The 22,559-nt window shown below is 45.7% G+C and overlaps 1 protein-coding gene across 2 annotated transcripts; it reads left to right on the plus strand.

Moving 5' to 3' along the window:
- Window positions 1–887: 887 nt before the first annotated feature.
- Window positions 888–22,072, plus strand: LOC138799854 (cytochrome P450 4B1-like). 2 transcript variants are annotated; one of them, XM_069981563.1, is made up of 12 exons: window positions 888–1,096; window positions 11,162–11,306; window positions 11,596–11,640; window positions 13,746–13,873; window positions 14,577–14,701; window positions 15,005–15,156; window positions 15,562–15,668; window positions 17,754–17,944; window positions 18,148–18,281; window positions 18,394–18,458; window positions 20,454–20,536; window positions 21,887–22,072. In XM_069981563.1, exons 1-12 carry the CDS (start codon window positions 905–907, stop codon window positions 22,062–22,064), a joined length of 1,545 nt encoding a protein of 514 aa, XP_069837664.1. In that variant the 5' UTR covers window positions 888–904; the 3' UTR covers window positions 22,065–22,072. The 2 variants fall into 2 exon arrangements, with proteins under 2 accessions (XP_069837664.1, XP_069837665.1); XM_069981564.1 differs by lacking the exon at window positions 888–1,096 and adding an exon at window positions 8,916–9,318.
- Window positions 22,073–22,559: the final 487 nt, after the last annotated feature.

Consider the following 22,559-nt stretch of genomic DNA (forward strand, 5'->3'; position numbering starts at 1 on the left):
CATGCTGAGTCACTATGAGAGCGGAATCTGACAGCTGTGGGTATGAAGTTCACTATGTGATCAGACAATGCTTGAGTCTCGGAAATGCAAAGCCGCATGGATGTAATAAAACAGCTGTGAGCGCATGGCAGGAACATGCAGCAAACATGTGCAATCCTATAGTGGCAATAAAACTCCGACTTCTATTGTCATTGCTTACAAAGCCCCTTTGCAAACACTTTATGGGCCAGTACACAGAATCCTTCATTCCTGACCCTCCTCAGTGTGCTAAAGCATTGTGCGTCTACAATAGGATAGAATTACAGATAATTCTCTAACAATAAGGGCAAATAAATCCCCCCCCCCCCCCATATCTGATTACAGGGAAGGACAGGGGCAGGAGCGCTGTTAACCCTATAGCTGTGGGTATGCTTGGGCATTTGAAATCTGTTTAATTTTACTAAGTGCATCCCCTTCAAACCCAAATTATGTAAAATCCAGTCTGTAGCCACCACAGTTTTATTATTATTATTATTATTTATTTATAGAGCGCCCTTAATTCCAGAGCGCTATACAATAGATAGGGGTAACGAGCAGAATGGGAAGCTTATAGCACGCTTTTTACTATGGAATCCAATGGAGATGCAAGAAGCTTGTTGCCCCATACAGGAGACTATAGGAAACACTTCTAGGTAATTCGCGCTTTGTTTTTTGTAATTTAATTGCACGATGAATAAATTTCAGGATTTCAACGTAATCCGACCCGCAGGGCTCATTGCTCGCTGTGTGTTTGTATGCTTATGTACACACCATCTGCGGAGTCCTTACTCCTATTTATTGTCCTGTCCTTTGGACTTGTGAATGTGTAGCTCCTCCCGTCACTAATATATGTCCCTGAGTGTACAGTGCAGAGCTAAACCCAACCATGACGCCCTCCATGCTGCCCGCTCTCCTCTCCCTGAGCCCCTTTGATCTCTTGTACTATGCCGCCACCCTGTGCGCCCTGTACCTGCTCTACAAAGTCTCCAGTCTTTACCTGAGGAAGAAGAAGCTGGAGAGAGTCTTCAGTGCTTTCCCGGGTCCTAAGCGTCACTGGCTGTATGGCAATGCCCACGAGGTAGGGGGCACTAGATTATACGTTTTTGCTATTTTCTTTTCCTGCTTATTTTAAAATATATATATATATATATTGTAGGGATCTTCCCGGGGGATGGTGTGTTTGGACACAGTTCACAGCAGACTTGGACTTGTAAAACAACAGCTTGGCGTTTATTTTCAGCATAAACAGTCCGTAACAGAAATATAGCAACACTGTGCTTTAAGAACAAAAACAAAAAGGTCTTGCCCGTCTGGGCGCTAACTAACAACGCAGGTTACCTCTCTGGCACTTCAGTGGTTAGTTTTGCGGGGTGTGAACAGGCCCCAGCAGCTGCTGTCTTCCCAGCTCTCACCAAACAGCATGCAGGCTGTTCACTCCTGGCTGAGAGAGAGAGACCTGTACACTGAGCACAGCTTTTGCCTTCTCAGGCTGATTGGGATCAGAGCTCACCTGATCCCAAAACCCACACTGGATCGAGGGGGAGGGAATGGCAAGTCCCACTACCAAAACCTACCTGCCATTCCATGTAAGTCCAGGCCCGGCAATAATAAATAATAGTTCAGCAGCATAACACTGCTGAGCACAGATGCCTCCTGGACTCACCATCTCACACTGTGTATCAACCTGGGTGAGATGTACATCCCCTCGAGCACTTTACCAGTGACATGTCCACATATCCCCCCCCTCTTCTTCAGACCGGAGGGCTGAGCGTATTGTCCCCACAGACAGTGTACCCTTGATAGGGCGTCAGCATTTGCCTGTAATTTCCCTGGCCGGTGTTCCACAGTGAAATTAAAGTTTTGTAGGGACAGAAACCACCTAGTCACCCTTGCATTCTTCTCCTTGTTTATTTTCATCCATGTTAGGGGGGCATGGTCTGTCACTAACTTAAACCTCCTGCCTAGTAGGTAGTACCTCAGGGACTCTAGGGCCCACTTCACTGCCAGACATTCTCGCTCAACTATGGCGTAGTTTTTCTCGGCCGGGGATAGTTTCCTGCTTAAGTACATCACCGGGTGCTCCTCGCCATTCACGACCTGTGAGAGGACGGCACCTAACCCTGTGTTAGAGGCGTCTGTCTGTACCAAAAACTCTCGCCTAAAGTCAGGGGTAACTAGCACAGGCTGTTGGCACAGGGCAGACTTGAGGCTTTGAAAAGCCTTCTCGGCCTCTGGAGTCCATGTCACCATTGCGGACTTCGCACCCTTTGTCAGGTCAGTTAGTGGGGCTGCAACTGAGGCAAAATTTGGCACAAACCTACGGTAATAGCCCGTAATACCCAGGAAAGCTCTGACCTGTTTCTTTGTGAGGGGTTGAGGCCAATTCTGTATTGCCTCGATTTTATTTAGTTGTGGTTTCACTAACCCCCTCCCAATAATGTAGCCCAAGTATTTGGCCTCCTCTAAGGCTAGTGCACACTTCTCTGCATTGATGGTTAAACCCGCATCACTTATGGCATCTAACACCGCCTGGACCTTACAGAGGTGACTTTCCCAATCCGTGCTAAAAATGACCACATCATCGAGGTAGGCAGCGGAGTAATCACGATGTGGTCGCAGAATCAAGTCCATCAACCTCTGAAAAGTGGCAGGGGCTCCATGTAACCCGAATGGCATCACTACATATTGGAAGAGCCCATCAGGGGTGGAGAATGCAGTCTTCTCTCTAGCCTTAGGAGTGAGTGGGATCTGCCAGTAGCCCTTAGTGAGATCGAGGGTAGTTATGTACCTGGCATTACCCATCCTTTCTATCAACTCATCTACCCTGGGCATGGGGTAGGCATCGAACTTGGAGATCTCATTTAACTTTCTAAAATCATTACAGAACCTCCAAGTTCCATTGGGCTTTGGGATTAACACAATCGGGCTGGACCACTCGCTCTGGGACACCTCAATGACTCCTAGGTCAAGCATACGTTTTACCTCGGATGATACCGCCTCCCTCCGGGCTTCTGGTATCCTATAGGGCTTAAGGTTTACTCTGCTTCTAGGCTCAGTTTCAATATGATGACTAATGAGATGCGTACGCCCTGGTAGGTCAGAAAACTTGTTTTTATTTTTCTGCAGGAACTCCTTAGCTTCCTGCTTCTGGGATACTGATAGGGTGTCACCAATCCTGACCGGAGGGATTGGTGGTGACAGATGACCAACAGGCTTTGTCGCCACCAAGGATTCCCTGTCTTTCCAGGGCTTGATCAAGTTTATGTGATAAACTTGGAAAGGCTTCCTTCTACCTGGTTGGTGTACCTTGTAGTTGACCTCACTGATCTTCTCTACAATTTCATAGGGACCCTGCCACTTTGCTAAGAATTTGCTTTCTACCGTGGGAACAAGTATGAGTACCCGGTCACCTGGGCTAAATGTCCTGATTCTTGCAGAACGATTGTAAATTCTGCTTTGGCCCTCTTGCGCCCTCTGGAGGTGTTCCCTTACTAGGGGCATTACAGTGGCTATACGGTCCTGCATTTGTGCTACATGCTCTATAACACTCTTGTATGGGGTGGACTCACTTTCCCATGTCTCTTTCGCTATATCCAATAAACCCCTAGGGTGACGACCATAGACTAATTCGAAGGGAGAGAACCCTGTGGACGCTTGGGGTACTTCCCTAATAGAAAACATCAGATAAGGTAGTAAGTGATCCCAATCACGACCATCCTTTTCCACCACTTTTTTTAACATATGTTTCAGGGTTTTATTAAACCTCTCCACTAACCCGTCTGTCTGTGGGTGATATACAGAGGTACGTAGGTGTGAGATTTTAAACAGTTTGCATAGCTCTTTCATCACCTTTGACACAAATGGTGTACCTTGGTCAGTCAAGATTTCCTTGGGGATCCCCACCCTGGAAAACATATAAAACAATTCCCGTGCAATTGTTTTAGAGGTAGTGTTTCTTAGGGGTACAGCCTCAGGATAGCGGGTCGCGTAGTCCAACACCACTAGAATGTACTGGTGTCCCCTAGCCGACTTTACAATGGGACCCACCAAGTCCATTGCGATCCGGTCAAAAGGTACCTCTATGATGGGGAGTGGGACCAAAGGACTGCGAAAATGCGACACTGGAGCGCTAAGCTGACATGTGGGGCACGACTCACAGTATTTTTTTATGTCAGCATAAATCGCAGGCCAATAAAACCTCTGGAGGACTCTCTCCTGTGTTTTATCTGTCCCCAAGTGTCCCCCAAGGACATGATTATGGGCCATGTCGAGTACCTGACGCCGGTACGACTTAGGCACCAGAAGCTGTTCCACCACCTCATCATTAATTTTAGTGACTCTGTAGTAGAGATCATTAGTCATAGAAAAATGTGGAAATTTTTTCTCAGCTTCTGGTTCCTGAGGTACCCCATTCATAACAGTGACCTGCTCTCTCGCATTTTTGAGAGTGGGGTCCTGTAATTGTGCAGTACCAAAATTATCCCTAGACACCTCTAAGTCTGGAACATTTTGCACAGTGGGAGGAGCCTCTTCCTCACCAGCCAGGACCTGCAAAGGAAAAGCATCATATTCCTCCTGTACATTTTTATCATTTACCGTGGGTAATGCAATAGGCTTAGGGGTCTCCTCACTCCTTTCAGGGGATTGTTGTTTTCCCCATAGAGCCCAGAACAAAGGAAAATCACGCCCCAATATAACATTATGCATAAGGTTTTTAACCACACCCACTTCATATTGTACAGCACCTAGTTCAGTCCCGACATTAGCCCGTACTATAGGGTAAACCTTTGTATCGCCATGTATGCATACCACACTCATATGTCTTGCTGGCACAAAGTCCCCAGTCACCAGGCTGGCATGCACCAGGGTGACAAGGCTTCCTGAGTCCAGCAACGCCTTAACAGGAAAGTCATTTACAGTAATGTTGCAGACTTGTGGTTCAGTCTCTAGTCCAGTGACTGCAACAAAAGACGGCTCCGCAAATAGCGACTGACGCCGGCTAGCGTCACACTCCATGGGCTCAGAGGTAAGAGGGCAATGGGCAGACATATGTCCCGTCTCGTGGCATCTCCAGCACTGGATAGGGCCTGGTCTCCTTGGCAGGGAGTCCTTTTTAGGGCCACTTAGCCACCGGGGTCCCCCACCAGTCTTTTGCCCCTGAGACACCTCCTGAGCGCTCTTCCCTCTATCAGCACCCCTCCACACTCCCCCAATAGATGGAAGTCTCTTACCAGCTGACGGCACAGATCTGGCACTCCGGGGAGGTGACGGTGCTGCAGGAACATCACGGAGGTAGTCCTCGGTCGCCTGGAACCTCTCCACAAGGCTGACGAGTTCGTCGGCACTCCTAGGGTCGCCTTGTCCCACCCAGCGTTGTAGATCAGCAGGAAGGGCACGGAGGTAGCGATCCATCACGACCCTCTCTAGGATCTGGGCAGGAGTAGAGGTGTCTGGCTCCAACCATTTTCTTGCCAGATGAATCAGGTCGTACATCTGGGACCTCGCTGACTTGTCCAGACTGTAGCTCCAGTTGCGGACCCTCCGGGCACGGACAGCAGCAGTAACTCCTAGTCGGGCGAGTATCTCTGCTCTTAGCCGAGGATAGTCCTTGACCTCTTGCTCACTGAGGTCATAATAGGCCTTTTGAGGTTCGCCTGTTAAATAGGGAGCAATGACCTCTGCCCACTCAGTGGAGGGTAACTTTTCTCGCTCAGCCACACGCTCAAAGACAGTTAAGTAGGCCTCAACATCGTCATCAGCAGTCATCTTTTGCAGCGCACGCTGCACAGCTCTTCTTACAGACAAAGTCTCTGGCGCGGCTGCTGCCACCAGCTGGGGATTAGCACCTGCAGACGCCTCTTGCTTCGCTATCAGGTGCTCAATAAGTCTCTGTTGTTGAGCCATCGCTTGTTCGTGGCGCAGATTAGCATCTGCCAGAGCCTGTTGTTGCTGCCGATTAGCCTGCTGGTGTGCAGCCAATGCCTGTTCATGGCGCAGGTTAGCAGCCTCCTGATCCTGCTTAGCGGCTGCCTGAGCCTGTTGTTGTGCGACCAACGCCTGTTGCTGTTGCAGACTCACTTGCATTAGCTGCTTCATCATTTCCTCCATGTTGCTTGTCTGTTTTTGGAGTGAAGCAGCAGCCTTCACCCAGGACATACGCAGCTGTAGCCAAGTTGCTGCACACCGTTGCCCCTAGCAACCGCTTTGCCCGCATCCTCCACCAATTGTAGGGATCTTCCCGGGGGATGGTGTGTTTGGACACAGTTCACAGCAGACTTGGACTTGTAAAACAACAGCTTGGCGTTTATTTTCAGCATAAACAGTCCGTAACAGAAATATAGCAACACTGTGCTTTAAGAACAAAAACAAAAAGGTCTTGCCCGTCTGGGCGCTAACTAACAACGCAGGTTACCTCTCTGGCACTTCAGTGGTTAGTTTTGCGGGGTGTGAACAGGCCCCAGCAGCTGCTGTCTTCCCAGCTCTCACCAAACAGCATGCAAGCTGTTCACTCCTGGCTGAGAGAGAGAGACCTGTACACTGAGCACAGCTTTTGCCTTCTCAGGCTGATTGGGATCAGAGCTCACCTGATCCCAAAACCCACACTGGATCGAGGGGGAGGGAATGGCAAGTCCCACTACCAAAACCTACCTGCCATTCCATGTAAGTCCAGGCCCGGCAATAATAAATAATAGTTCAGCAGCATAACACTGCTGAGCACAGATGCCTCCTGGACTCACCATCTCACACTGTGTATCAACCTGGGTGAGATGTACATCCCCTCGAGCACTTTACCAGTGACATGTCCACAATATATATATATATATATATATATATATATTTACCAACAATGTAGCAGAGCTAACACTGCCCTTGCTATTTTCTAAGCTGTTGACTACATATGATTAAAGTAGTACTATTATTACAGACACATGAAAAGTTGTGATTGTTTGGGGGCCTGTGTATGGGTATCCAAACTCCCATTTATTTAGAACGACCCGTTACTCTTCCCTCCCCATAAGAGACTTGATATAAAGTCTATGGAGCCCGTCTTCTGCAGCACAGGAGAGGAGCACCTGCCCGCACTTGGGTGAGGGTTCCACCACTCAGACGCAGTATCTCACTGTGTAATAGGGTCAGCAATGATGCCCACCAACTTGGTGTCTGCATATTTGGATGCCATATTCTATAAGATAAATGAGCTGTTTACCATGGATAGAACTGTAGATGCCCTTTGTGCAGGTCTGCTTATCTGAGGTCACCAGTCCAGGGGTCTTGTCCTGCTTATAATGGGGCTGCTCTGTGAAGTGTTTAACCTGTTGGCCGTAGAGCTAAGGAAACACGTCGGGGAGTCTACAATCCCAGTGTGGCTACAGCAACGACCTCAAAAATAGTAGTCTCCTACAGTATTCGGAATCAGTTCTATGTTCAGGCTTTATTTATATACAGTACGCAACGTTTCGACTCGCATGGGTCTTTATCAGAAACACTTTGATGCTGCATTATGCTTGATAAAGACCCATGCAGGTCATTGCGTCTCTACGCCATGTTCACACAACGTAAGTTCCGCTGTAATCACAGCTGTTGTTGCAAAGGCCGTGATTAGTGCGGTACTTGCATTGTGCTGCAGGCTGTGGGAATCCCGGCTGGAGTGTATACACATGGTATACACTCTGGCCGGGATCCCAAGCGGCACCGTAGAAAACCCTATCAGTGCACACTATGGACAATGAATAGCGGCTGCAGAAAACCCTGTCAGTGCACACAGTGTGCAGAGGGGAGTTCTGATGTGGGTGTGTACGGATGCGCCCGCATCAGAACTCTGCGGCGCTAAAGATCTTTTATGAGACCGTCCATTCCGTGGCCCAGGCGGTTCACGGAATGGCCGGTCTCATACTAAATGTGAACATAGCCTAATACTGTACCGGATAATGTAAATAAAGCTTGAACATTGAACTGATTCTGGATTCTGTAGTAGCTTACTACCATGTTCATGGTAGAAACATGTTAGATGGAGTCTGATCCACCAATTGCTAGAACGGGCAGGGAAAATGTGCACAGCCAGGCGCTTCTCTCCCTGCTGTCTGCGGTCCCATAGACTTGCATTATGAGAGGTCTTTGTCACAAGCAGTGGCGTAGCTACCATAGAGGCAGGGTAGGCAGTTGCTATGGGGCCCGTGCAGGAGGGGGGCCGGGGGAGAAGGTAAGAGAGTGTGTCCTTCTGCTTAACCCCTCATGTACTGCAGTGTGTAAGTGGCCCAATGTTCACTTACATGCTGCAACACAAAGAAAGGGTTAACAAGCAGGAGACAGAGATCTCTGCTTCACTGCTCTGATAGCCTCTGACCTCTGTCCTCCAGCTACAATCAAGTAGGCAAGGAAAATGTGCAGAGCTCTGTGCAGAGGTCAGGGGTTATCAGTGCACCTGCAGTGAAGCATATATATATATATATATATATATATATATATATATATATTATATACACAGTGCTTTGGGTTGTGCGTAGGGAAGGGGGGCCCCTTAAAATTTTTTGCTATGGGGCCCCGTAAATCGTAGCTACGCCCCTGGTCACGAGGTACAGAATGGGAAGAGAACGCGGTTAGTGTGTACTTCTGTCAGCTCTTGTAAGCAATATGTCGGGGTCTGAAAACTCAGAACCTCATCGATCAACACTTTTGACACATCTTTATGACAAGTTTTTTTAAACTTTGGGGGAGATTTATCATACATGGTGTAAAGTTAAACTGGCTCAGTCGCCCCTAGCAACCAATCACATCCCACCTTTCCTTTGGAAAATGAGACGTGGAATCTGATTGGTTGCCGGGGGCTACTGAGCCTGTTTCACTTTATACCATGTTTGATAAATCTCCCCCCATGTTTTCACTGAGTGATAGTCTCCAAATAAATATGTCATTAGGGGCGATCAAGACCTGCTGAGGCCACTGGGCAAATAAACACTGGGCGGTGGCTTTGTTTATTGTCAAAAAGGGGACCAAGGACTAGATAAAAAAATCAGGCTGGTAACAAAATGGAAAAAAAAAAATCATCCAAATTGGGCCAAACGTTCCTTGGAATCCATATATGAGTTTGTCAGAAGACTCAAGAGGTGACACCATTGCAGTAGGGATGAGGTAGTTGTATGGTTTACTAGGGGGAGTTGGAGACATTTTTGTTAGAGGGTTCCCTTGGTAGTTGGATATCAATGTACTTCAGGAACCACAACCCCATTTATGATGGAAGAAGGCTGGATGTCAGACCGAAAGTACAGCAAAATCCTCATCAGAAGACAACTCCATTTGAAGGTGAACCTTAAAAGAGAAGTCTGGGAAAGGGAAAGGGAAAAATATATTACCGGCAGGGGGTGGAGGGAAGATAAAAAACATACTATGCTTACCGGTCCCCAAGCCCACGCTGTGCCGCATCATGCAGCTCCCGGACCCCTCTGGCTGTCATTTTCTCTCCGTTTCCGGGTACGTCATAACCCCTGGGATCCACGTCACAGACAGGTGGGATTAAGCTCGCTCAGCCAATCAGTGTCCTACCCCAGTCATTGGCGGAGCAGGGCATCCCTCAGCTGGGCCGTGACATAGCCGGCTCGGAGCTCAGAAGACAGCCAGCAGGGTCCAGGAGCGGGACATGAATCTGTGCGGGCGCCGGGTGTTGAAACCAACATGGACTACACCCAATATAAATCTGATACAGTTTCATGGTCTCAGGTGGCAGAGGGCAAAGAGAGGATGCATGAAAGGACTGAGCCTATTTAAATGAAGGTCCTTCCAAAGACAATGAAATGGAGAGTCATAAATGCTGCACAATCCTGGACAAGCCTTGCATTTAAGTGAAAACACTGGAGGCAAACGGCAGGACAGTATTCCTGCTGCCGTAAAGCCATAAACCAGCCCCTGCGGCCGTAATTCAAAGCCTATTTATAGGAGTCACCTGTGGACGGGCATAACACGCCCAATAGAGTCATCAAAAGGACAAGGACCTTTACACAAAGGACGCCACCTACAGGAACGTGTTTACCTCTGCATTATTGTCTTTAAAAGATAAAGGAACTGTAATGATGGCTGAGGAGTATTTGGAGGTGTTCCAGGGACGGGCCATGTGTGGGCTATGTGTGTATGTGTGACTGGTATATAAGATTGCACACAAATTAATAGTTAGGCCCTTCCTATCTCCCACCATCCCTTCCTACTCGCTCGTTTACTGGGCCTATTCCACGGCCCGATGATCGTTTAGCGAGGGCTGCAGGGACATTGTTACCGATGTCCTCTTGCAGCCCTTGCAGTATACATTACCTAGCAGGGCTTCTCCTGCGCTCCGTCTTTATCCCAGTCCCGCTCACAGCATCAACTCCGGAGCGGCCTGACTGAGCTGTAAGACCACTCAGCCAATCACTGGTCGCGGCGGTCCTGGCCTGTGATTGGCTGAGCAGTCTGACAGCTCAGTCAGGCGGCAGCAAAGCTGCTGCTGCACGCGGGATCGGGATGAAGACGGAGCAGAGGAGAAGCCCTGCAAGGTAATGTATGCTGCTTAAATCGTCGGTCGCCCACCGTGCATCGCTATTCCACACAGCGATGCGCGGTGGGTGACCAATGATTTTAGGTTTGGGCCTAAATAAATGATCAGCCGATGACACGATCATCGGCTGATCTTTTTCTCTGTTCCACCGAGCTATAATTCGCCGAATTGGGCCGATTATCGCTCCGTGGAACAGGCCCCTTAGTTAGGGCCCTATTCCACGGTCTGCTAGATCGGTGCTTGTTTACTGGCCATATTTCACGGCCCCGATGATCGTGAAACAAGGGCTGCAGGGACATCGTTGCCGATGTCCTTGCAGCCCTTGCTTCATACATTACCTGTCCAGGCGCAGGTCTTCTTCTCCCGGTCCCGCGCGGCAGCATCGGCTTCGGAGCGGGGCTGTCTGAACTGACAGACCGCTCTGTCAATCACTGGCCCTGGCACAAAAGCACAAACCCTCACTAACCTGAAGCTGATGACTAAAGTTAGGCCGTCTAAGATATCAGAAACAGAAAAATAAATATATACTGTATTTTTAAAAAAAATGTCTAATGATGATATTCAGTAACCTGGAATTCTTCTGCTTTGAGTAACTGAGATCTTTCCTTTTCTTATTAATAGTTAAAACTTGATGGAACGTATTTGAGCACTGTGAGCGGTTACGCCAAGCAATATGACTACGCCTTCCCTTTGTGGCTCGGGAATTTCTACGCCTCACTTGTTATCTATGATCCAGAATATGTAAAAGCCATTCTGTCCCGACCAGGTGAGGAAGACTGTCGGCTAAATCTTTATTTACTTTAGCATTTTATTAATTTTTTTTAAGTTTCTTTCTTTCTTTTATGATTTATTAAACTATTAACCTTTCTATAATTTTTTTCCCACCTTGAAAATATTTATACTAAAAGCTCCATCTATCAGCTTCTAAAGTGACTGTGTTTTTTTTTTTTAATTTAAATTTTAACTCCCTGTTTTTTTATGGTTTTTTTTTTTTTCATTTTAAATTTTAGGATTTATATAATTATATCCTAAATATACTTACAATTTTCTCATAGATCCAAAGGACAACTTTTTCTATAGCTTCATAACCCCATGGATTGGTACGTATAATGAATTTGTAAACTGTATTATCTGTAAACTTTGTAAACTGTATATCTATACACTCTTACACCCCTGTGACTGTGCATAAAATATCAAATAGTAGAGAGAGAAGCTGAGTAATGAGAAAGTAAAAAAGTGGTAAATCAGGTGGGATGTTTTTTTTCTATAGGGACAAAATTGTGCCAATGTTTTTACAACCTCAATTCCAAAAAAGTTGGGACACTAAACAGATTGTGAATAAAAACTGAATGCAATGATGTGGAGGTGCCAACATCTAATATTTTATTCAGAATAGAACACAAATCACAGATCAAAAGTTTAAACTGAGATAATTTATCATTTTAAGTGAAAAATATGTTGTTTAAAGCAACTCTGTACCCACAATCTGACCCCCCCAAACACTTGTACCTTCGGATAGCTGCTTTTAATCCAAGATCTGTCCTGGGGTCCGATTGGCAGGTGATGCAGTTATTGTCCTAAAAACAACTTTTAAACTTGCAGCCCTGTGTCCAATGGCCTGGGCTTAGATTGTGTATGTATTAGTCTGGTACCACCCCTCCGTCCCTCCTCCCCGCGCTCCTCATCATTAGAAATGCTCCAGGCAGATTGTCTCTTATTCATCAGCTGTGTCAGCCCGGCACATGGGCTGGATCGTTAAGGCACCTGTGTAATGTTCAGACAGGAGAAAATGTTAATTCCTAATGATGAAGAGGGTGGGGAGGAGGGACGGAGGGGTGGTGCAAAGTTAGAGCACAGATACGCCCGTTGGGCACGAGGCTGCAAGTTTAAAAGTTGTTTTTTTAGGACAATAACTGCATCACCTGCCAAACGGATTAAAAGCAGCTATCTGACGGTAAAAGTGGTTTGGGGGGGGGGGGGGACAGATTGTGGGTACAAAGGGCCATTTTCTAAGCAAGCTCCACAAGCTCAGCCGTTTGCACTGGGCCAAGGCTCATTTAAAATGGAGTTTGGCAAAATGGCAAACTCTTCTGTGGTCAGATGAGTCACGATTTGAAGTTCTTTATGGGACGCCATGTCATCCGGACCAGAGAGGACAAGGACAACCCAAGTTGTTATCAACGCTCCATTCAGAAACCTGCATGACTGATGGCATGGGAGTTGCATGAGTGCTTGTGGCATGGGCAGATTGCAGGTCTGGATAGGCACCATTAATGCAGAGAGCTAGGTTTAGGTTCTAGAACAACATCTGCTCCCATCTAGACGTCACCTCTTTCAGGAAAGACCCGGCATTTTTCCACAAGATAATGCCAGACCACAATATCATGGCAACGTAGGAGAAGGATCCGGCTACTGAAATGGCGGCCAGCCTGCATCCAGATCTTTCACCTATAGAGAACATTTGGTGCGACAACGAAGGTCCAAGACGCATGAACAGTTAGAGGCCTGTATTAGACATGATTGGGAGAGCATTCCTATTTCTAAACTTGAGAAACCGGTCTCCTCTGTCCCCAGACGTCTGTTGTAAGAATAGGGGATGCCACACAGTGGTAATAACGGCATGGTCCCAACTTTTTGGGGATTTGTAGACACTGTGAAATTTTGAAACAACATATTTTTCACTTAAAATGATAAATTCTCTCAGTTTAAACTTTTGATCTGTGATGTGTGTTCTATTCTGAATGTTGGCACCTCCACATCATTGCATTCAGTTGCTATTCACAATTTGTTTAGTGTCCCAAGTTTTTTGGTAATTGAGGTTGTAGCTTTTGGCAGGTATATGTGGCTGTAATATGTCTCAGAAGTGGTTTCGCCTTGTGATGCAATGATCAGGGTATACACTCGCCCTCTTCTCTCAAATAGTCCAGAGGGAAGCTGAGTAATGAGAAAGTGAAAAAGTGGCGAACCAGGCGGGATGGTATTTTTTATGGGGGCAGAATTGTGCCTATGTTTATAGCTTGTGACAGGTATATGTGACTGATATGTCTCAGAGGTGGTTGTGCGATGCGATGATCGGCCTATACACTTGTAATGGAGCAGAAGGCTTCAGATGTGTTCTGTTCCCTGGACAACCACTTTACTCTTTATACTTTCACTTCTTATATCTCCACCTCTCTGACTTATCTACTTCTCTTATATCATTCAGGGAAAGGTTTGCTGGTGCTGTCAGGACAGAAATGGTTTCAGCACCGAAAACTATTGACCCCCGGATTCCATTACGATGTTCTGAAGCCGTATGTCCGTATAATGTCTGACTGTGCTAATGTCATGCTGGTAAGGAGATATTACAGGGTCACAACCCTCCTCAGTCCTCCAGTAACCCATCTAGTGTAAAGTAGGGAGTGTAGGAGTAATTGTATGCACATATTGTTTGATAGTGATAATTTATATATTTGGATTCATATTCTTTTAAATCAACTGGTGCCAGAAAGTGGCAGAGATTTGTAATTCGTATGAACCCGAACGCTCGGCATCAGATTCCTGCTGTCTGTCCGCTCCGTGCAGCCGGTGGATACAGCAGGAGGACCGCCTGGAAAACTGGGATACAGCCTATGGCTATGGCTGTATCCCAGTTTTCCAGGCGGTCCTCCCGCTGTATCCACCCTCTCCGTGGAGAGGGCAGATAGCGGGAACCATTGCAGAGAGTTCGGGTTCGTACGAACCCGAACAGAACTCGCTTCGGACCATCCCTAGCTGCTGTATATCCTGCAGGAAGTGGTGTATTCTCTCCAGTCTGACACAGCGCTCTCTGCTGCCACCTCTGTCCATGTCAGGAACTGTCCAGAGCAGCAGCAAATCCCCATAGAAAACCTTTCCTGCTCTCCTGACTGGAAAGAATACACCACTTCCTGCAGGACATACAGCAGCTGATAAGTACTGGAAGAGTTGAGATTTTCTTTAGTAAATTAAAAATCTCTGGCACCAGTCGATTTAAAAGATTTTTTTTTTTTTGAACTTCACCTTTAAATCTTGTTAGGACAAATGGGACAGACTGGTCCAAGATAAGAAAAAAATAGAGCTTTTCCATCACGTCAGCCTCATGACCCTGGACACCATCATGAAATGCGCCTTCAGCTATGACAGCAACTGCCAGCTGGACAGGTCTGTAAAAAAAGACTGGAAAAAAAGTAATATATAATACAACCTAAGAGCATGACTGTAAAAATGTAACGTAAAACTTTTTAGAATATGAATTAGCATTTTTTTTAAAGTGGTTGTACAGGAATAGAAGGTTAGTTCTGGGAAGAATGGGTTGTACAGGTTGGTTATTGGTGAGAGGGGGTCTAGCCTGGTTGGTCCCATCCTGTCTGACCTCTATGTGGCGTCCCTCTCCCGTAGACATCTTACAGACCCCAGTAGCCGCATTCTCCATACAACGTGATTGATCATTTCCTCTTATTGCAGTGAAAATATATATATCAAAGCTGTATATGAGCTCTCTGAACTGGTGGAATACAGGTCCCGCTGCTTCCCGTATCACAATGATGTTATTTTCCACCTGAGCCCACATGGATTCCGCTTCCGGAGAGCGCTGAGGATAGCGCACGGACACACAGGTCAGACCACAGAAATTTTGCGGAAATCAGTAGTATAAGTGATTTTAAAAAACTCTGTAATAGGTTTTATTAGGCAAAAAAGCCTCCTTCTGTGCTCAAAAAACTGTTTTCCAGCCACCCCCCCCCCTCCCTTCTTATCTGCTCATTATCAGGCAAAGCCGTCTTTATTACAGAGGCACAAAATGAAGACGAGTCCATTATATCCTATGGAGGGGGGAGGGGCTGAGGGGAATGAGGGACTTCAAATCAACTAGTGCCAGATGTTTTTTTTTTTTTTAAAACAACCCCTGTAGCATATAACTGTCCTGGTTTTGCTGTTTATCGTCGCAGATATATACACCGTGGACAGTTTTTTTGTAAAGATTTTAAAAACATAAGTTATATTACGTTTGTTCTATATCACAGATAAAGTAATCAAACTGAGGAAAGAATCCCTGAAACAGGAGACGGAGCTGGAGAAGATCAAACAGAAGAGACACTTGGATTTTCTGGACATCCTATTATGTGCCAAGGTACGGAACTGATCCCTGTATAATGGCCATGGATCCAGGGGTTCAGCTATAGGGGTGCAGCTATAGTGGAAGAAGCTATAGAGGTGCAGCTATAGGATGTGCAGCTATAGGGGTGCAGCTATAGGGGTTTCAGCTATAGGGGTGAAGCTATAGGGGTGCAGCTATAGTGGGAAAAGCTATAGAGGTGCAGCTATAGGGGTTTCAGCTATAGGAGTGCAGCTATAGGGGTGCAGCTATAGGGGGTGCAGCTATAGGGGTGAAGCTATAGGGGTGAAGCTATAGGAGTGCAGCTATAGGATGTGCAGCTATAGGGGGTGTAGCTATAGTGGAATAGGCTATAGGGGTGCAGCTATAGGGGGTGAAGTTATAGGTGGTGAAGCTATAGGATGTGCAGCTATAGGGGGTGCAGCTATAGTGGAAGAAGCTATAGAGGTGCAGCTATAGGATGTGCAGCTATAGGGGGTGCAGCTATAGTGGGAAAAGCTATAGAGGTGCAGCTATAGGGGTTTCAGCTATAGGGGTGCAGCTATAGGGGTGCAGCTATAGGGGGTGCTGCTATAGGGGTGAAGCTATAGGGGTGAAGCTATAGGAGTGCAGCTATAGGATGTGCAGCTATAGGGGGTGTAGCTATAGTGGAATAGGCTATAGGGGTGCAGCTATAGGGGGTGAAGTTATAGGGGTGAAGCTATAGGAGTGCAGCTATAGGATGTGCAGCTATAGGGGGTGTAGCTATAGTGGAATAGGCTATAGGGGTGCAGCTATAGGGGGTGAAGTTATAGGTGGTGAAGCTATAGAGGGTGCAGCTATAGAGGGTGCAGCTATAGTGGAAGAAGCTATAGAGGTGCAGCTATAGGATGTGCAGCTATAGGGGGTAAAACTATATGGGTGCAGCTACAGGGAAGCAGCTATAGTGGGAGAAGCTATAGGATGTGCTGCTATAGGGGTGCAGCTACAGGTAAGCAGCTATAGGGGTGCAGCTATAGGGGGTGCAGAGGTAGTGACTGCGCCCAGACCTTGGTGCCTGCATAAGACACTAATATTATGAATGGCACATGATCGATGGAAGACCATGTTACAGATGTTATTTGGAGCCCAGAATCCTTATAGTTACATCACTATATACATCAATCTAATATAAAGGGAACCTGTACGGTGGGAAACGCAGCCCCATCTGTAGGCAGCAAATTCTGCAAATTGATATATAGTATTATGGGAAAAGTTTCAGTTCTAAGTGTAATTTGTACATGTAAATTTATGCTCATTCTGGGCTAAGTAGTCAAGTGGGCGGAGATTGACAGCATTGTTTTATGCACATGTATACACAGAGAGCTGTCAATCACAGTAGGACCACCCACGTGACTACTTAGCCAAGAGTAGACAGAGATTTATGTTAATAAATAAGTTATCCTGGGACTTTTCCCATAAACGATCTATCAATTAGTTCAGCTCCTCCTGGTCTGTAACCTGCAGCCTGCAGATTGGACTGCGTTTTCAGTGTCATAGGTTCCCTTTAAAACAAAATGGAGTCTATTATTTTATAAATTATTTAAAGGGTTTTGTTTACCAAAAACATTTTTTTTTTCAAATCAACTGGTGCCACAAAGTGCCATATATTTGTTATTTAATTGTATTAAAAAAAAAAGGCTCAACTTCCAGTACTTATCAGCTGCTATATGTCCTGCAGGAAGTGGTGTATTCTTTCCAGTCTGACACAGTGCTCTTTGCTGCCAAATCCCCATAGAAAACCTCTCCTGCTCTGGACACTTCCTGACATGGACAGAGGTGGCAGCAGAGAGCACTGTGTCAGACTGGAAAGAATATGCCACTTCCTGCAGGACATACAGCAGCTGATAAGTACTGAAAGACTTGAGTTTTTAATAGAAACAAATTACAAATCTCTGGCACTTTCTGTAATCAGTTGATTTGACAACCCAGCACTAGAGTCTTTCTGTTTATAGGTGCACAATACACCAAGTGCCATAAGCTATAGGGAAAAAAAACGATATCCTTTTTTAAATTCTTAAACCGCCTTTAAATATTATACAAATGTTTCCAGTAAGAGAGAGGTGTATGTGTCTTCATTAGGATGAGAATGGTCAGGGACTGTCTGATGAAGATCTGCGGGCAGAGGTGGACACCTTCATGTTCGAGGGGCACGATACCACGGCCAGCGGGGTCTCCTGGACGTTGTACACTTTGGGTAAATACCCCGAACACCAGGAGAAATGCCGGGAGGAGATCAGAGAGGTCCTGGGGGAGAGGACTATAGTGGAGTGGTAAGAACCTTATATATAATAAAGTTATTGTTCTAATCTATAAAGTCAAGCTCAGGGCCGAATGCTGCCAAAAAGCCGTCAGCCACTGTACCAGAATAAGTGTACCAAGATCCTCATGGGTGTCACCAGTTTATGTAATTGATAGAATACAGATGGTGGTATTATTATTATTATTATTATTATTATTGCTTTATATTATACAGGGAGGACCTGGGGAAGCTGCCATATACCACTATGTGTATAAAGGAGAGCATGCGTCTCTACCCGCCTGTACCAGCAGTTGGTCGGAAACTTAAAGAACCAATCACATTCTTTGATGGGCGGAGCCTGCCCAAAGGTGGGTGGCATTTATGTAAAAAATAAATAAAAAATATGAATAAAGCTAATTTTTATTGACTTTCTTTTGTCTCTTCTATGAAACTCTAATAAACTTCTCTTCGATGTAACAGGCTCCGATATCTTTCTCAATATATACTGTATGAACAGATCTCCGATTATGTGGGATAACCCTGAGGTAAATGGAGGTATTCTGCTGTATAGCATCATTAGATAGATAGATAGATAGATAGATAGGAGATAGATAGATAGATAGATAGATAGATAGATAGATAGATAGGAGATAGATAGATAGATAGATAGATAGATAGATAGATAGATAGGAGATAGATAGGAGATAGATAGATAGATAGATAGATAGATAGATAGATAGATAGGAGATAGATAGATAGATAATAGATAGGAGATAGATAGATAGATAGATAGATAGATAGATAGATAATAGATAGGAGATAGATAGATAGATAGATAGATAGATAGATAGATAGATAGATAATAGATAGATAGATAGATAGATAGATAGATAGGAGATAGATAGATAGATAATAGATAGGAGATAGATAGATAGATAGATAGATAGATAGATAGATAGATAGATAGATAGGAGATAGATGATAGATAGATAGATAGATAGATAGATAGATAGGAGATAGATAGATAGATAGATAATAGATAGATAGGAGATAGATAGATAGATAGATAGATAGATAGATAGATAGATAGATAGATAGATAGATAGATAGATAGATAGGAGATAGATAGGAGATAGATAGATAGGAGATAGATAGATAGATAGATAGATAGATAGATAGATAGGAGATAGATAGATAGATAATAGATAGATAGGAGATAGATAGATAGATAGATAGGAGATAGATAGATAGGAGATAGATAGATAGGAGATAGATAGATAGGAGATAGATAGATAGATAGATAGGAGATAGATAGATAGATAGATAGATAGGAGATAGATAGATAGATAGATAGATAGATAGATAGATAGATGATAGATAGATAGATAGATAGATAGATAGATAGATAGATAGGAGATAGATAGATAGATAGATAGATAGATAGATAGATAGATAGACAGATAGATAGGAGATAGGCGATAGATAGATAGATAGATAGATAGATAGATAGATAGATAGATAGGAGATAGATAGGAGATAGATAGATAGGAGATAGATAGATAGATAGATAGATAGGAGATAGATAGATAGATAGATAGATAGATAGATAGGAGATAGATAGATAGATAGATAGATAGATAGATAGATAGATAGATAGATAGATAGGAGATAGATAGGAGATAGATAGGAGATAGATAGATAGATAGATAATAGATAGGAGATAGATCAGAGATCGCTCTAAATTTGAAGTCGCAGTGCGGGGAAGTGAGCAGAGGCCAAGGGCTGCATGGACATCTCTAACGATATATATATATACAGCCCTTGCTAAACAATTATCGAACAGTGTAATAGGCTGAGTAAATGAGCTGTGATCTAGCAGATCGGTGCTCGTTTACATTATTTATCGGCCGCCATCAGCCCGTCTAGTAGGATCCTAAGGGCCCAGTGCATTATATTTAGCTGTCAGACATCTTTACTCGGCTAATAACTACCATGTCATCCTTTTGATATCGAACTCGATGAATGTTTGGGTTCCTCTGATCCCGATCTCTTGGCATTTGGCTCCCAATGCCTGAAGTAGTTTGATGCAGCCCTAGGGAGTCCGGGAAAACATAGATACAACCATAGGCTCGAGCCTGTGTTCCTGGCAGCCCTAGGGCTGCATCCAACTTCTTCAGCCACTGGCAGGGAAATGAAGAGCGATCAGGCTTGGGTACACTTGAATGTTCGGCAAGTTCGCTCTTTGCTATAAGTATATGGATGAAGTCAGCTATATAAGAGTAGGAGTAGGGTAAAGACCCATTGGCCTTCACCTCAGCTCCCAGTGTCTGTCTGTCTTCACTGTCTTGGGGAACCCCAACCTCCACCAAGTGCCTCATGTGTGCTCTGGGGGAAGCGACTGCTCCAACTACCACCCATCATGATATGAGAGATCGGCCTTGCAGTGGCTTATTGTAGTTCTGTTTCCTTTGGCCTTTGATTATAATTTTTAGAGTTTTTCAACTTCTTTACTTTTGCCTTTTTTTATCTTATGATTTTAGGTTTTTGATCCGCTGAGGTTTTCCCCAGATAATGCATCCAAGAGACATTCCCATATGTATGTGCCCTTCTCCGCCGGATCCAGGTAACACAGCTACGGACGCCATATTGTGGAATACCATAACTGAAAATCGTGGGAATATCCCTTTACTTAAAGGAGACCTGTCACCCCCCGTGCCGCGGTGACAGGCTCCCGACCCCCGTTACAGCCCCCTATACTCACCTGATCCCGCCGGGTCCCGCTTCCTGATCCGGTTGGGTCACGGAGATATGAGCGCCCGAAGCCCGGCGCACGCGCTGACAGGAGAGTGCGACGCTCATAGAGAATGAATGGGGAGTCCGATGCTCCGTCATTCTCTATGGGCATCGGACTCTCCTGTGAGCGCGCACGCTGGGCTTCGGGTGCTCATATCTCCGTGACCCGACCGGATCAGGAAGCGGGACCCGCGCGGGATCAGGTGAGTATAGGGGGCTGTAACGGGGGGACGGGAGCCTGTCACCCCGGCACGGGGGGTGACAGGTCCTCTTTAAAGGGGTACTCCGGGCGGAGGTTATTTTTAAGGTTTGGCGGGGGAAGGGGTGGAAATAGAGGCTGCCAGTTACTTACCTCCCCAGTTCCAGTGCCAGGTCCCGGATCGCACTGCCCCGTTCTCCCAGCCGCCACTTCCTGGTCTGAGCTGCGGCTTGAGACGTGACGCCTTAAGGCAGCTCAGCTATTCAGCGGCTGAGGCGGGGCTCCGCTCTGACCGCTGAATGGCTGAGCTGCCTTAACGCGTCATGACTCAAGCCGCAGCTCACACCAGGAAGCGCCAGCGGGACGTGAGTACAGGGCAGAGCGATCCGGGACCCGGCGTTGGAACCGGGGAAGTAAGTGACCTGCGGCCTCTATTTCCACCCCTTTCCCCACCATACCCTAAAAGTAACCCCTACCCGGAGTAACCCAAAAACTGTCCATCACCTCTGTCTAGTTGTAACCCTTGGGGTCACATATGGCAGCACCAATGTTCTTATTTTCTAACAAGGCAACAGTTGACCCACATGATACCCAATTGGTTCAATCTTAAAGGCAAAAATCTTTTTCAATCAAATCAACTGGTTTCAGAAAGTTATATAGAATTGTGTTTTACTTCTATTTAAAAATCTTCAGTCTTCCAGCACTTATCAGCTGTTGTATGTCCTGCGGGAAGTGGTGTATTCTTTCCAGTCTGACACAGTGCTCTCTGCTGCCACCTCTGTCCATGTCAGGAACTGTCCAGAGCAGGAAAGGTTTTCTATGGGGATTTGCTGCTGCTCTGGACAGTTCCTGACATGGACAGAGGTGGCAGCAGAGAGCGCTGTGTCAAACTGGAGAGAATACACCACTTTTTCTGCTGACAATTTTCTATGTTTCTATATAAGTTCAGACCAAAACCTCCATATTCTCTCCCCCTTACAGGAATTGCATTGGACAGAACTTTGCTATGAATGAGATGAAGGTCGCTCTGGCTCTGACGTTACCCAGATTCGAGCTGAGTATGGACCCCGACAATGAGCCCCTGAAGACCCCGCAGCTCGTCTTACGTTCTGTGAACGGCATTCACATCTACCTGAAGAAAATTAAAAAAGCATTGTAAAACCTCAAGACTTTTCTCTCTGTGACTCGGTCGAGTCTTTATTTTGTATGTTCCTGGAAGGACGCTGAGTGATGCCCCTGTGGATTCCAACTTAGTTTTTTTTTTGGTTCATTTGGTTTTCCAGCTACAATGATGGTTGGGAAAATAAAACATACTCACCTTCATCGTTCCCCTGCTGCCCCCTCTGTAAGGACGTCCAGCGCCCCAATGTGCAGTGTCCCCTTTCAGCTGCTGAAGACCCTGTTTAGGCTGCGTTTACACAGACAGATTTATGTGACAGATTTTCGAAGCCAAAGCCAGGAATGGATCTGAAAAGAGGAGAAATCTCAGTTTTTCTTTTATGGCCTGATCTCTGTGTATAGTCTGTTTCTGGCTTTGGCTTCAAAAATCTGTCAGATAAATCTGTCTGTGTAAATGCACCTTAAGTAGAGGTAATTTATAAGGCATTCAAGTCACACCCAGACCATGATGGCAGACCGGATTCAGAGACTTTAA

The sequence above is a fragment of the Dendropsophus ebraccatus genome, chromosome 8, assembly GCF_027789765.1.
Source record: "Dendropsophus ebraccatus isolate aDenEbr1 chromosome 8, aDenEbr1.pat, whole genome shotgun sequence".
Lineage (NCBI taxonomy): Eukaryota > Metazoa > Chordata > Amphibia > Anura > Hylidae > Dendropsophus > Dendropsophus ebraccatus.

Coding starts and splice junctions, on each gene's coding strand:
- LOC138799854 (XM_069981563.1), top strand. CDS start 905: ATGACGCCCTCCATGCTGCCCGCTCTCCTCTCCCTGAGCCCCTTTGAT. Junction 15,669..17,753: donor ACATCCTATTATGTGCCAAG/GTACGGAACTGA, acceptor TGTCTTCATTAG/GATGAGAATGGTCAGGGACT. Junction 17,945..18,147: donor GAGAGGACTATAGTGGAGTG/GTAAGAACCTTA, acceptor TATATTATACAG/GGAGGACCTGGGGAAGCTGC.